The 12,461-nt window shown below is 38.9% G+C and overlaps 1 protein-coding gene across 1 annotated transcript; it reads left to right on the top strand.

Moving 5' to 3' along the window:
- The first annotated feature begins 9,219 nt into the window (after window positions 1-9,219).
- On the top strand, window positions 9,220-12,018 carry LOC117782830 (transmembrane protease serine 9). The gene is made up of 3 exons (XM_034619880.1): window positions 9,220-9,447; window positions 10,165-10,867; window positions 11,354-12,018. The coding sequence occupies exons 1-3, from the start codon at window positions 9,220-9,222 to the stop codon at window positions 12,013-12,015; spliced, it is 1,593 nt and encodes a 530-aa protein (XP_034475771.1). The 3' UTR covers window positions 12,016-12,018.
- The last annotated feature ends 443 nt before the right edge of the window (window positions 12,019-12,461 follow it).

Below are 12,461 nucleotides of genomic sequence, written 5' to 3'. Positions count from 1 at the left end.
GATGTAGACATAGACATAGGCGTGAAATGTCTCAACTGCATTTGTGGAAACGTTTCGCTGGAAAGCAGCGAGTTCTCTAACCATTTTCATGGTTGCCAGCAAATTATCTATTCGGGGTTTTTGGCTTTGGTCGAGCACACAGCGTGTGCTGGTCGCGATTGCAAACCGACAACGGCGACCACAGCAAGTGTCTGGCTGTGTGTGAGAGAGAGAGTGAGAGAGAAACCATGGACACTCCCAGGACTTTGAAATCCACTCATAAACACATTATGCATGCCACCTTGGGGGTAGTAAGAGCGCTTATAAGGTTTTCAAATCTTTAACGGAAATCGTATTTTGTGAATGCAAAAAGTCTATAAAACCATAACGCGTTTTCCAAGAATCTGAACAGGTAAATGTCCTGACAGCTCTCAGTGTTCGTCCGGTTGTTGTGACAACAAACAATGCAATGTTTTTCATCTTTTTAGTTGCATTTGTAGGTGTCTCATAAAGCGATTATGGCTTAAAATTAAAACGCGCCTTTTGTCCTTGTTATGTTTTTAGACATTTTCGATGCGCTCTAATTATGTCTAGAAAATACGAACATATTATACGAAATGTTTATGATTTGCCTGGAAAACTGTCAAGGCAAGAGAAGCTAAGTTGAGTTGAGGAGAGAAGAGTCAAATCGAGTTGTGTTGGTCTTTCTGCTATTCAGCATAAATAAACCATTAATTTAACATATCGCTCAGGCGAAACGAAAGCAAAGAACCAAGCTGAACTAAAGGCATTGTGAGGTCAGAGTCCTGGGATCGCATGGCTTGGTTCGTGGCCAGGTGTGCGCCAAGACTCGTGTGACGACATCCGAGCAACGCACATCGTACGTCGTACATCGCACACGCAACATGGAACGCGTTCAAACTATATATATACCCCCTCCCCACACTCCCTACTCCTGCTCCGTCTACCTCAATCAAAAACCTCTCAGTCCGTTGGCATTTGAATGCGCTGCGCAAAAAGAACGATCACAAGTTTTGGTTGCGCATGTGCAGACTTTGGACTCTAGACTCTATCAGCCACCCCATTTCAGTTTGCTTCTTTCTTTTGGGCAACAGATTTCGAAAATCTTATGCAAAATGTACAACTCACACACAGAGGGTTGCTCTGACGTTCAGTTAAGCGCAACGACCTTTGTCTGGGCTCAAGGGGAGGCGCTTTCGGGCGCCTGTCTCGCTATAGGGTCGGATTCGGGTTCGGGTTTGGGTTTGGGTTTACCTCGCACGCAGCTGTTGTATTTTTTTTCCATTCTTTTTGGTTTTTTCTTGAAGGCTTTGCCAAAGACACCCCAAAATTATGATCCGTCTTTTGCTTTGGTTCTGTGCAACGCGTGTGAAACTTTTTATATACGCGCAGAACAAGATGTTGGCCACACTTCAGCCATTTTGTTTTGCCTGCCTTCCCTGCGCCTGTCATCTGGCAGTAGCAAGGATCTGTGTCCAGCTATAGCCCCGACAGACTTGCATCTAACATAGTCAGGGAATGCGTCAGAAGCGTGTGTACTCTGTCTAGGCAGGGGGCCAATTGCCCCTGCAGCTAGGAAATATTTCACAAAAAACTTCAACTAAGCTAGGTACAGCATGTATGATGACTAAGACGGTATGGATACTATTAAGGGTTGCTAACTGTATGGGATTTCAATCAGTTCTTCATATTGTATAACTTATAATAAAAGACCACTTGAAAAGAAACAATATATTTGAAAAACATACATTACTTGTACAGAAAGTTGAATGTATTCCGAAGTAAGAAATCAATTCACTGGGGTAAGAGTTTAACATAAATATAAATTTTGTTATATCAAATATATATTATTATTACTTTACTTCTGTTCATTTTGATAATATAACATTGTCTAAAACACACTCTTTATGTATTGAAAAATTCTTAAAGAATAAACTATAAAGTTGGGATTAGAAAGAACTTTAAAAAAAATTTAAAGATCACACAAATCTAAATACTTTTTAAAAAAAATAAATGGTACAAAATATATTCTTAAAGATTCTACATAAATAGTTAAGATTGCACTGCAGTAATATGATCCAAATATGTTTTCAGTTATGTTAAGCAAGATCCTATCTTGTTTTAACTATAACATTTCTAATTAAAATAAATTAGTTGAGTTGAGTTAGTTATTTAATTGAGATTTTTGTGCTTAAATCTAAAATCTGATAGTTCACCGAAAATCTTATGTATGTCACTGGGGACGGCAGTCCGCGCTAGTGACGAAAGCAGCACGAAAAGTGATATATTCATAGATACATATGTATTTAAATATTTTATACTTGTATTACTTATAGCTCAAGTAGTTTTCACTTATGTGCTAAATTCAGAGAGAGAGCCTTGGATTGAAATTCGACCCAGTTTCAGTTTGTAAGGACCTTGAGCGGAATGGAGAATCTTAGTTCAGTTAACACTCATCTATTAATGTGTGTGTTGGGTGTGTTTTTCAGTTAAATTGCCGACCAAGTCAAATGCAAACAAATGTGCATGATGTCCTTGATGGCTTCGCTAATGTTTTTATAGCAAAAGGACCAAAGCTGGCACCAGTATGCATAATGAGACTCGCACAAGGTTACGTTTTACGATAGTCACGGCAAATTTCCAGAGTTCCGTGTAACGGTACGGCAAGGCGATGACAGTCGAGCAGACAGACGGACGGACAAACTGACAGACTGGCGAAAGGCTATGCTGAAAGGATGCGTAAAGTTAACAGCACAAAATTCGACGATGGACGACGGATGCAAGAAAGGATAACTTTATGAGCTGGCTCGTAAAAACATTTGCATTGAACAATATGAGCAATGGGTGATTATTTGTTTTGGTCACAATAAAAGCGGCGGGTGGCAAGGATAATGCAAGGATAGCCTTGCTATTACCTCTGCCATTAGCGCTGCGATTAACGCTTTGCCCAGGGATTGGGTTGTTGGTTCCAGGTTGCCTGTTGTCCGAGAAGGGCTACACTCTAGGGTTAGCCAGCTAGACTTCCTGGAAGTCTGTTCCATCACCAGCTATTCCTGTACGCTTTTTAGCAGTTCTCTTTTTGCGATTTATTGCGTAAAAAACGCTCAACAGATTACAGAAGTCAATTTTGATTCCGGGAATGTGATTGCATATTGTTCGGAAAAGGCTTTGTCCGGTTATTTGACAGGATTTTCTGTGCAGCACGGGTTTTGGACAATGTTATGCAAGAGGAACCCTTATAGTTCGTACTAACTAGGCATATATATGAGCTCAACGATTCCCTGAAGTCGTAGGCTCTAGACTTTTCCGGGAAACTGTTAAATGCTCGTGCTGTTTATCTTTGTAGTTTTATTTTTGAAGACAAACTTACTTTGAAATACATCAGATTTCAATCAATCTTAAGTCATCATAAATCCAAGCTACTTTGTAAACTACAGTTAAGATTATCTCAATAAATTGTCTATCAAAATAAAACAATCAATAGGTACTGTAAGAAAACTAAGGTACTTTATCTAATATATAGCAAGGAATATTTCCCATAACAAACTCCCATCGATCGTTTGCCATATCACACGATCGATAAAAAAAAAGAAAAACCGCTAAACTAATTTTCCCAGCCACAAGCTGAGTAACAAGTGCGTGTGAACTCCAGAAATATGTATACAAAGTAAATATGTATAAGCAGACATTGAAAATATATTCTCAGCAGCGCAAAAATGCTGGGCAAAGGATCAGCAAGGATCGGGCAGACTAATCGTTTATTATGATCAACGAGCTGAATCAATAAAACGAAACGAAATGAAAACGAAGCGCCTACTTCAGACGTGTCGTCGTCATCGTCCTTGTTGTAGGCGAAGGAACCTGTTCCGAGTGTTGAGGGTTGAGGGTTGGATGTCCTTTTGTTGTGAGCGTTGGAGTGTTACCGTTTGGCCGTGAGAAACGTCAGCGGGGTTAGGGGTAACAGGTACAACAACGACCACAGGTATGACGTTCTCTGTATGCAAAAGTCAAATTTGTATGGGAATTTCGTTCTTGGAGTTGCCTTGGGAAAGTGCACCGAAGGAAGGACTTAACGGAGTGCTGGGAACCTTTTATAGATGCCAATGAGAGCAAAATATATGTGGGCGTCGTCAAATGAATTACAGATTGCATTGAAAGTTGAGCTATAGCATGGAAAAGATAATAGTTTGTATCAAATATTCTTTAACTGTATTTGTGTTTCATACTCAACTGTACCTATAAACTTAATATTGTTTGTAATTGTTCTTTTGTGAGATCCAAAAGTTTACATGACTAATTTTTCTTCGTTTTTTACGTTGTGAGTTTTTGTGCGAATAATTAATTCCTGATTTTCTTATTCTACTAATATTTTTTTTAGAAAAGGAAACCTTTCAAAGAAATTGTCATTTTTATTTTAGAAAAAGAAACTACTTCTCTTGACTTTATTTTGACTTTTTGCAGCCATATTTTTCATTACTTTACTTTTACTTTTTTCAGTCAGTCCTTTTTTATATCCACATAACATATCCTTCATATAATTTAATCATGTTCTACTGTCTGCCTGTTTTTCTCAGTCTCAGCATTGCAACCACGCCCAAAAGAGACTGTCCAAGACAATCATCGAAATATGTTCAATAAAGGATGCAGCTACAACAATAAATTTGTGAACTTCCTTCCGGTAAGCGGAACTCGCTGGCAAAAAGGATATTTGCTGGCATCGCCCAGACACTCTGTGTAGAAATCTAAATTGCAAAATATGAAACACAGTTAGCACACACACACAGTAAACATACAAATACACACACACACTCACACTCGCTCAGTCAGAGGCTGTGGGAACCAGAAGAACCAAGGCAGTTCCCAATTTGATGTGATCCCACCCTCGCATCGATAGCATCGTTAGAAGGCTGAGAAAATCTCGTTTGTTGTGGCTGAGACAGAAATACAGCAAAGATATCGTTCTTTTACTCTATATATATACATAAAAAATGTATGTGTATTTGTTTGTTTGTTTGCTTTCTTCTTTGTTATTTGCGAGCCGCAACAATATTTGTATACAGAAACAGGTTAACAGGTATTTAGACCGAGGATCAGTCAGGATTAGAGTGGCAAGCGTGTGATGGGCTCGATAAATGAGCAGGACAACAAAAAAAAATACTCAAGTGGGTGGTCGTTAAGTAAAAAAACTCATTTCCCAACTTAATCGACATTTATTAAATGGTAAACTCATGGAGAAACTAAAAGAAAATCTGTTGCAAGTGCTGACAGTTTTTCCATAAATTAGTTAAAGTGGTTACACAAGCAATTAAGCTAAAGGACGCTGCATAAACCAAAGGCGTGTCAGGACTAAGGACTATGAAATGGTAATTTGATACGCGCACACTTTTGGAGCGCGTTTCTCAAGGCGGCAGGATAGCGAACAGGTAGTCCTGGCTGCCTGCTACTAGCTCTGTTATCCTGCCAGCTCCTTGGATGTGATTTCAACATTGCTGTGGCGCAACAAATCGCCAGTAAATAGAACTGATGATCGATCGATGTGTTGTCCTTTTCACGTATCTGGATATCCTGCAGCGCTAAGATGCAAGTTGCGTTAATTGGATTTACGCTACACTCGAGCGGCGCTCATCAAAGTGCTGGTCAGTGCAGGACTCTCTCTCTCTCACTCTCCCTCTCTCTCTCCCTCGCTCTTGATTTGCTTGAAATCACACGCATAATCACACAGACACTGCGATAGATACACCTGTGAGAAAGGACCGCACACAGTAGAAAAAGGACATGCCAATGGACTGCTGGCGTTCCACTGACTGACCTTTCCCATTCCCACTCCCGATCCCACTCCCATTCCCATTGACCATTGTTATTCGCATTTCCTCTTATTAATTTGAAGTGCCCGCACTTCATGCAACTGTTGCGCTTCACTTCCTTCCTGCCCACAATGTTGTCCTTCTTTTGCACTTCCTGTGAGTCAGTTTAACCGATGACCAAAACATTCTATTGTTCATTAATTGTGCTGATTATTTACTCGCTCCAGGCGATATGCGTGTACATCAACGGAAGTGTACGACTTTTTGTCCTTCTGACAAGTTAAGCGTTAAAAATAAAAATTTAATGTGGTTTTACTTAATTTTAAATTTAGTGTAAACTTTTATTCCATCGATCCACCAATCTTACTTAAGATAAATGAGTAAAAATGAGAATGAAAATATATTATACATAAAATTGAGATAAGCAAACGGTTAACAACTTCAAGGGCTTTTGAAGCTAGAATTTTGAAAATGTTTGTAGAATTTTTGTTAATTTTGTTGAATTTCTGATTTTTTTTCAAATTAAATTTGTAACTTTTCACACCGAGGAGATGCGAGCTCCCAACATTCTTAGAATCATTCATCTTTAATTTTATCTAATTTTAAATTAAAACTGTTCAACAAATTGAATTATTCTTTGCTCAATTATTGCAAAATGAACTAAGAATAAGTTCACATTTGAATAAAAACTGCAACTGCTTAGCAGAGTTTCACACCAGTTCACTGCTTGCTTCACTCGTTCGTAGCAAGCAGTGAGTACAGCAAACAAGCAGTGCGGCGAGTTAAGCGCGTTTTTCACGCGACTTTTGTTTGCTTCTTAAAATCTGTTAAGAAAAATTATTAAATATATTGTTTGAAATTAATTTTACTTTAAAGCATATTTAGTTAATTTTTAAATAGTGTGTATATAATCAAAAGCATATAATAGACAGTAAGTTGACAAAAATTAAATATAAAAAAAAATATTTTTTTTGACTCATATTAAGATATAAAAGTATGTATATATATTTATATATGGGGATCCTTTTATCAGACACTCCGTCAGCAATATGTGTCCTTCTGTCATTTGAAAGCCCCACAACTGTCGCTTAATGCCGTAGCACCCATTCCTTTCAGTTATTTCTCATTTGAAGCCGCTGACTCTGAATTCATTTTAATTCGTTTTTATTTCTTTTTAATTTTTATTACATTTTCGTATATTAGCTTTGACTTTGCTTTAGTTGAATCCACTTTGAATTATTTGCTGTTTGTTTTCCGCGCTCGCGCATGTAGCCAGCAAAAAAAAATATAAAAAATATACAAATAAAGCAGGAGCCAAGTTTTTTATTCGCATTGTTCTTTTGGCCCGGCTTACGTACGGGTCCGGTGTTTGGAATCGGGATCCGGCTATGCCGGCTCGGACTCTGGCTCTGGCTTTGGCCACGTTTTGTAGTTATTGTCCAACGTTGACTGTTTACGCCAAATGCGCGCCGCGGAGTAGGAAATTAAAAATGGTGAAATAAAGTTAAATTTTTTATGGCTTGCGCAAATAAGTCACACGGCCAGTTTGCAGCTGGTAGGTAGGATCCACCATGCCCTCTCCCCTCACCACCACCTCCACCACTCACCACTCACCACTTCTGCCTCCCCCTTGGCTTGTTAAGCAAGAAAATAATATTAGCATTAAGCGTTTGTCTGCGCGCCTCGTGACAGTCGCGGCGCCATCCGTCGCTCTGACTTTTTTTTTTTATATTTATTTTACAAAATGGGCGACAAACTTGCCGTCATTTTGTGTTGGCTTTTCAGTTTTTTTTGTAGCCAAAAACATTCTTCTGTCCCACCCAACTTGTAGTTTTTTATGTTATGTGGCGCACATGTGAGGCGCCGCCAGCAACAGCAACAGTAACAGAAGCGGCTCGAGGAGCGTGGAACACATCCAATTAAGCAGCGTTTGAAAAGCTCTAAAAAATGAGCTGGCCAAGGAGCTGGGCACACAGCTTCTTTGAGCGGAACGGGTAATGCCAAATGACTCTTTTTAAAGTTCGGCATCTAAAGTGAACACGGAAAGAAATTAATAAGCCGAGAACACATTTAATTCGACTGGCTATAGGATTATAAAAGTTATCTATATAGGTATTAAAAAGAATTTTTTGTTTATAATTATTTTAAAAGACATTGACAAATAACATTCCATATTCATTTTAATTCTAAAGAAAATGTATGAGAACCTACGAGTAATTTTTGAGTGATCCTAAAAGAATGCTACATAAATTTGTGAAAAGCAAATCCAAGAGCGGAAATGCTAAGAAGCCAATCTCAATACTATACAACTAACCGATTCTCTTTTTGTTTGTGCCTAAGCTTTTAATAAATAAAAAAAAGTAAATAGATTATAAATGAAATCATTTGAATGTATATGGTATGTTTAGAATCGCTAATGCTTACATTGACTAGCAAAAGTTGACTAACATTGATCAAGCAATATTTTAATAAGCGAAATGAAATACTGAATATTTTACTATATTTAATCAGTCAGTTTTTGTTGATTGTTAATTCAAACTTTTTGGAGTAGTATTATATATGAAAAATTTGATTATTAATTATAACAAAATCTGCATGTGTCAACGGACTTAGTTTGTTTCAAGAAAGTAAATAAAAAATAAAAAACAAATTTGTTTAAATTCTGCATATTATTTTATATAATTAAAATATAATTTTGATAAATCGTATATTTTTAAATTTAGCAAAAGAAAAATTCTTCAGTCCTACGATAAATATTCCAAGGAAGGCCAATTCAAATAAAAACATAATAATTACTTAATTTCATACTAATTGTGGAGATTTTTAAAGTCGACTAAGTTGGCACTAAAAGTATAAATAATTAAATAAGCCATTATCACGTTAAAGTCTTCTTTAGTGAAAAGATTTCTTCTCGAATAAATGCTTATTATTATTTGATTAAGACCCTAACCTACCCCAAACTGGTGCCAAACTAACTGTTCGTGCCAGTGCCACATTTTCAAAACTGGTTTGTCCAATAATAATAAAAAATAGTCAAGACACACTTGCACTTTCCTTCAATTAGCTGCCAAGATTGTTTTTTTTTTTGTTACTTTCTTTGGTGTCTCTGAAGACCCCAATTAATGCATATTTAATACACAATACTGGACAGGGCATGGGCGGGGCGTGGGTTGAGGGAGAGCCGAGAAGTTGACTATTATGGAGTAGCTCGCGTGTCTGTCAGTTGTCAACGTCAGCGTCAGCGTCAAAGTCAACTTCGGAGACAGCGGGCAAATCTCGATGAAAGGCACCATTGTGTTGGCGTTCAGATATCAAGATACAATTTGGCAACTCGTATTTCGAATTTTGAATTCTTAAGTCGCTGTCTCTGCCACATCTAGTTCAGTATTGTGGCAAGTGTTGCTCTGATCTGATCATGTGGTGGAAGCCACAGCTTCTTTGGCTGCTACTGCGGCAACTTGTTGTGACGTTTGCGATATTTGAACAGTGTAATCATCAGTTGGAACTGAAAGCGGGTCAAAAGATCTACATCAATTCACCCTATTATCCTGGCTTGTATCCTGTTGGCACCTCCTGTCGTTATACGCTGCAAGCGCCTAAGGATCATGTCCTACTATTCAAGTGCGATTTGCAGCTACAAACGGTGAGTGAGAAATTCAAATTGAAAGAGAGTGATAGAGAGACAGTGGGAGAGAGAAATAAAGAGAGTAAGGGGGAAAGGCAGGGGCCTAATGAAAGTTAAAACATAAACATTCAACGGACAAATAAATATGCCTTTTTTTTACTTTAACTAAACTTTTACCTTCATAAAAAAATAAACTGCAAGGTTCTGATAAAGGAAATTTTTCTGAAATATCCTAAATATAAGAAAGAGTTTTTATAAAACAATGCAATATTTTTCGCGTTTTAGAAAATTTTTTCAAAATCTATATTAATGTTAATAATGCAAAATGCTATAACATATAGTAGAATTTTTGAAAATATAGAAATAATTATTTGACCTTAAACATATTATTAAATAATGCATTATCTTTCCCGCTTTAGACAATTTTTTCTGAATCTCTATTAATGTCAATAATGGAAAATGTTATAACATATAGTTGAATTTTCGTAAATATAGAAATAATTATTTGACCTTTGACATATTATTAAATCGCAAAATTTTATACAAGTACATAATGATTCATCTGAAATATAGGTATTTATATGTTTATATCTTGTATACTTTGATTGAATGTAAATTATGTAAAAACCAAAGGTAAATCTATAGTTAGACTACCATCATTGTTATCTAAACTGTTTGCTGATTTCTAAATGTTTTCACTGATGATTTTTTGTGAATTTCCTTTTGTTCCCACAGCTTGTGAGGGACACGCGATGCCGAACCGAGGTGTTTCACTTCAATGCCGAAGGCGATGAGCTGTTGACGAGTTCTGAATACTTTTGTGGCACTGGCAAATTCGAGCGGCAAAGTTTTCTGAATCGTGCCGTGATTTCCTACATATCGCAGAGGAAGGAGGCGGTTTCAGCTGCCTTGGTGCCAAAGTTAAAGGATAAGCTGCCAGCGCGAATTACAAGCAGCAGTACAACGACTACACGGCCACCCTCCGTTGAGCAGGAGGACAAGGACGAGAAGCAGGCAGTGCAGGAGCAGGATGAGGACGATGAAGACTTTTCAAACGAGGTGCTGCACGTGCTGCAGGATGTGGGCGTGAGCGATGCCTTGGCTTACGTCGCCTCGCTGCTCTACGACGAACCTAACAATGCTCGTCGAATTGGCAGCACGCCCTTGCCAACTTACCTGGCCCAGTTGTTGCCAAGCCGCACTCCAAAGACTTCCGCAAAACGTGGCAAAATTGTGTCCATTTATCCGCTGGGCGTGCCAGGTGGTGGGCGTTTCTCTTGTCTTGTGGAAGCCCTCGTGCCCAACTGTAACTGCGGCTGGAGCCTCACACAGAGAATCGCCAGTCCAACTAATGATGAGGCCGCCTTACACGAATTCCCCTCCATGGCCGGTGTTCTGACCAAGAAACTTGGCAAAGTTTTCTGCGGTGCTGCGATCAGTAAGTAAACAGAATAAAGAATCCGGGATAACGCGATAAAATTATGGTGAAACTGTTGTCCAAAGTTCAGAATTTTGTAAGCCAAGTTTCAAACACATTAATTGATTAAAGTAGGTTTAAAATGCTTAAAAATGCAATAATGAGTATTCTTAGATTTAGTCTAAAAAAGTTCAAGCCGAATATTTTTGAAAATAGACTAAGAAAATTAATTTAAAACTTTCTTAGGTTCGTGTGAAAGAAATTCAATTGTAAATTCAGTCAAAAAATTTACTAGATATCTTTATATAAAAAACTGTTTGTCCTGATTGGCTGACAGCCCGAACGGCAAGACAAAGAAGACTGAAATTTTGACACAATATAGCTGAGACAAGTTCATCGTGCAATTAGACGGCTTTTTTCGATATTTGCTTGTATATATATTTAGATATTTATATATAAGTAAATTATAAATAGCGGCTTGATCAACAAGTTGTTTCTCTTCCACAGTTCATCATCATTATCTGCTCTCTGCCGCACACTGTTTTCTCAGTGCAGAGACAAACGAGGCTGCCCTGTTGCGCATTGTGGTGGGGGAGCATGATTTGTCCAGTGCCTACGAGACGCTCTTCACTCGCCGCTACGATCTGGATGCGCTGATCCTCCATGAACAGTTCAGTCAATCCAATGGACAGCTGCGCAATGACATTGCTCTGTTGCGCACCCGTTTGCCCATCCTGTGGAATCGGAATGTGGGACCCGCCTGTCTGCCTCTGCAGCCTGCGGTCAGTGGCAAAAAACTGCCGCTGGTGGGTCAACAACTGCTGGCTGCTGGCTGGGGCACCACCTCCTATGGCGGACCACAGACTCATCGTCTGCTGAAGACCACGCTGGATGTGATCAGCGCCGAGCAATGTCGCAGCTCGCTAACTGAGGGATCTGTGCCCGTGCACAGCTTCTGCACCTATACGCCGGGCAGGGATACGTGCCAATATGACTCCGGCGGAGCACTCTACGAGCGCAGTCACGGTCGTCTCCTGGCTGTGGGCATTGTGAGCTACGGCTACGCGTGCGCCACTCAACAACCATCGGTGAATACACGGGTTGCCTCGTTCATCAAGTGGATTAGGGCCAAGACACCCGAGGTGGCTTATTGTCAAAAGCAAACATGAAATACATATCGATTATTATCCTGCAATACGTGTACAAGAGGGCTTAAGTCTCATGGGATCTGCTGCCAAGTGGGTGTCAAGTTTGGCGCTTTGCATCAACGCTTCGGCAATTGAAACGTCATTCAATCGAGTCATCAATCAATCATGCATGGATATCTTAACGCCTCGCTGGCATTCGATGCCCCTCGACCGCAGTTTGCAATTAAGCGCAAATGTCAACTAATTAACCTCAAACGCTGCAGGGCAATACAGAAAAATTCCCCTACTCCCTTTTTTTTTTTTATCATCCCTGTGATTTTTCCAGTGCTCCTCTTGATTTGTTTGCCTTTTTGCAGCGTCGCTGTCTGTTGTTGTCTTCTTTTCAAATAAATAATTAAACGTTTGGCATAACATATGAAGCATGCTTTTAGGCTTAAAGGCAATTCAAATCGTCTGACAGTCGCTGT

This window comes from Drosophila innubila, assembly GCF_004354385.1.
Source record: "Drosophila innubila isolate TH190305 chromosome 2R unlocalized genomic scaffold, UK_Dinn_1.0 1_C_2R, whole genome shotgun sequence".
NCBI lineage: Eukaryota > Metazoa > Arthropoda > Insecta > Diptera > Drosophilidae > Drosophila > Drosophila innubila.
Note: the sequence above shows the minus strand (reverse complement) of the source record. Positions and strands in the feature narration are given on the sequence as shown.

What these genes read in the sequence shown, in the direction of transcription:
- LOC117782830 (XM_034619880.1), top strand. Translation starts at nt 9,220, where the DNA reads ATGTGGTGGAAGCCACAGCTTCTTTGGCTGCTACTGCGGCAACTTGTT. An exon ending in GCGATTTGCAGCTACAAACG is followed by an intron (nt 9,448 to 10,164) that starts GTGAGTGAGAAA and finishes TTGTTCCCACAG; the next exon opens with CTTGTGAGGGACACGCGATG. An exon ending in TTTCTGCGGTGCTGCGATCA is followed by an intron (nt 10,868 to 11,353) that starts GTAAGTAAACAG and finishes TCTCTTCCACAG; the next exon opens with TTCATCATCATTATCTGCTC.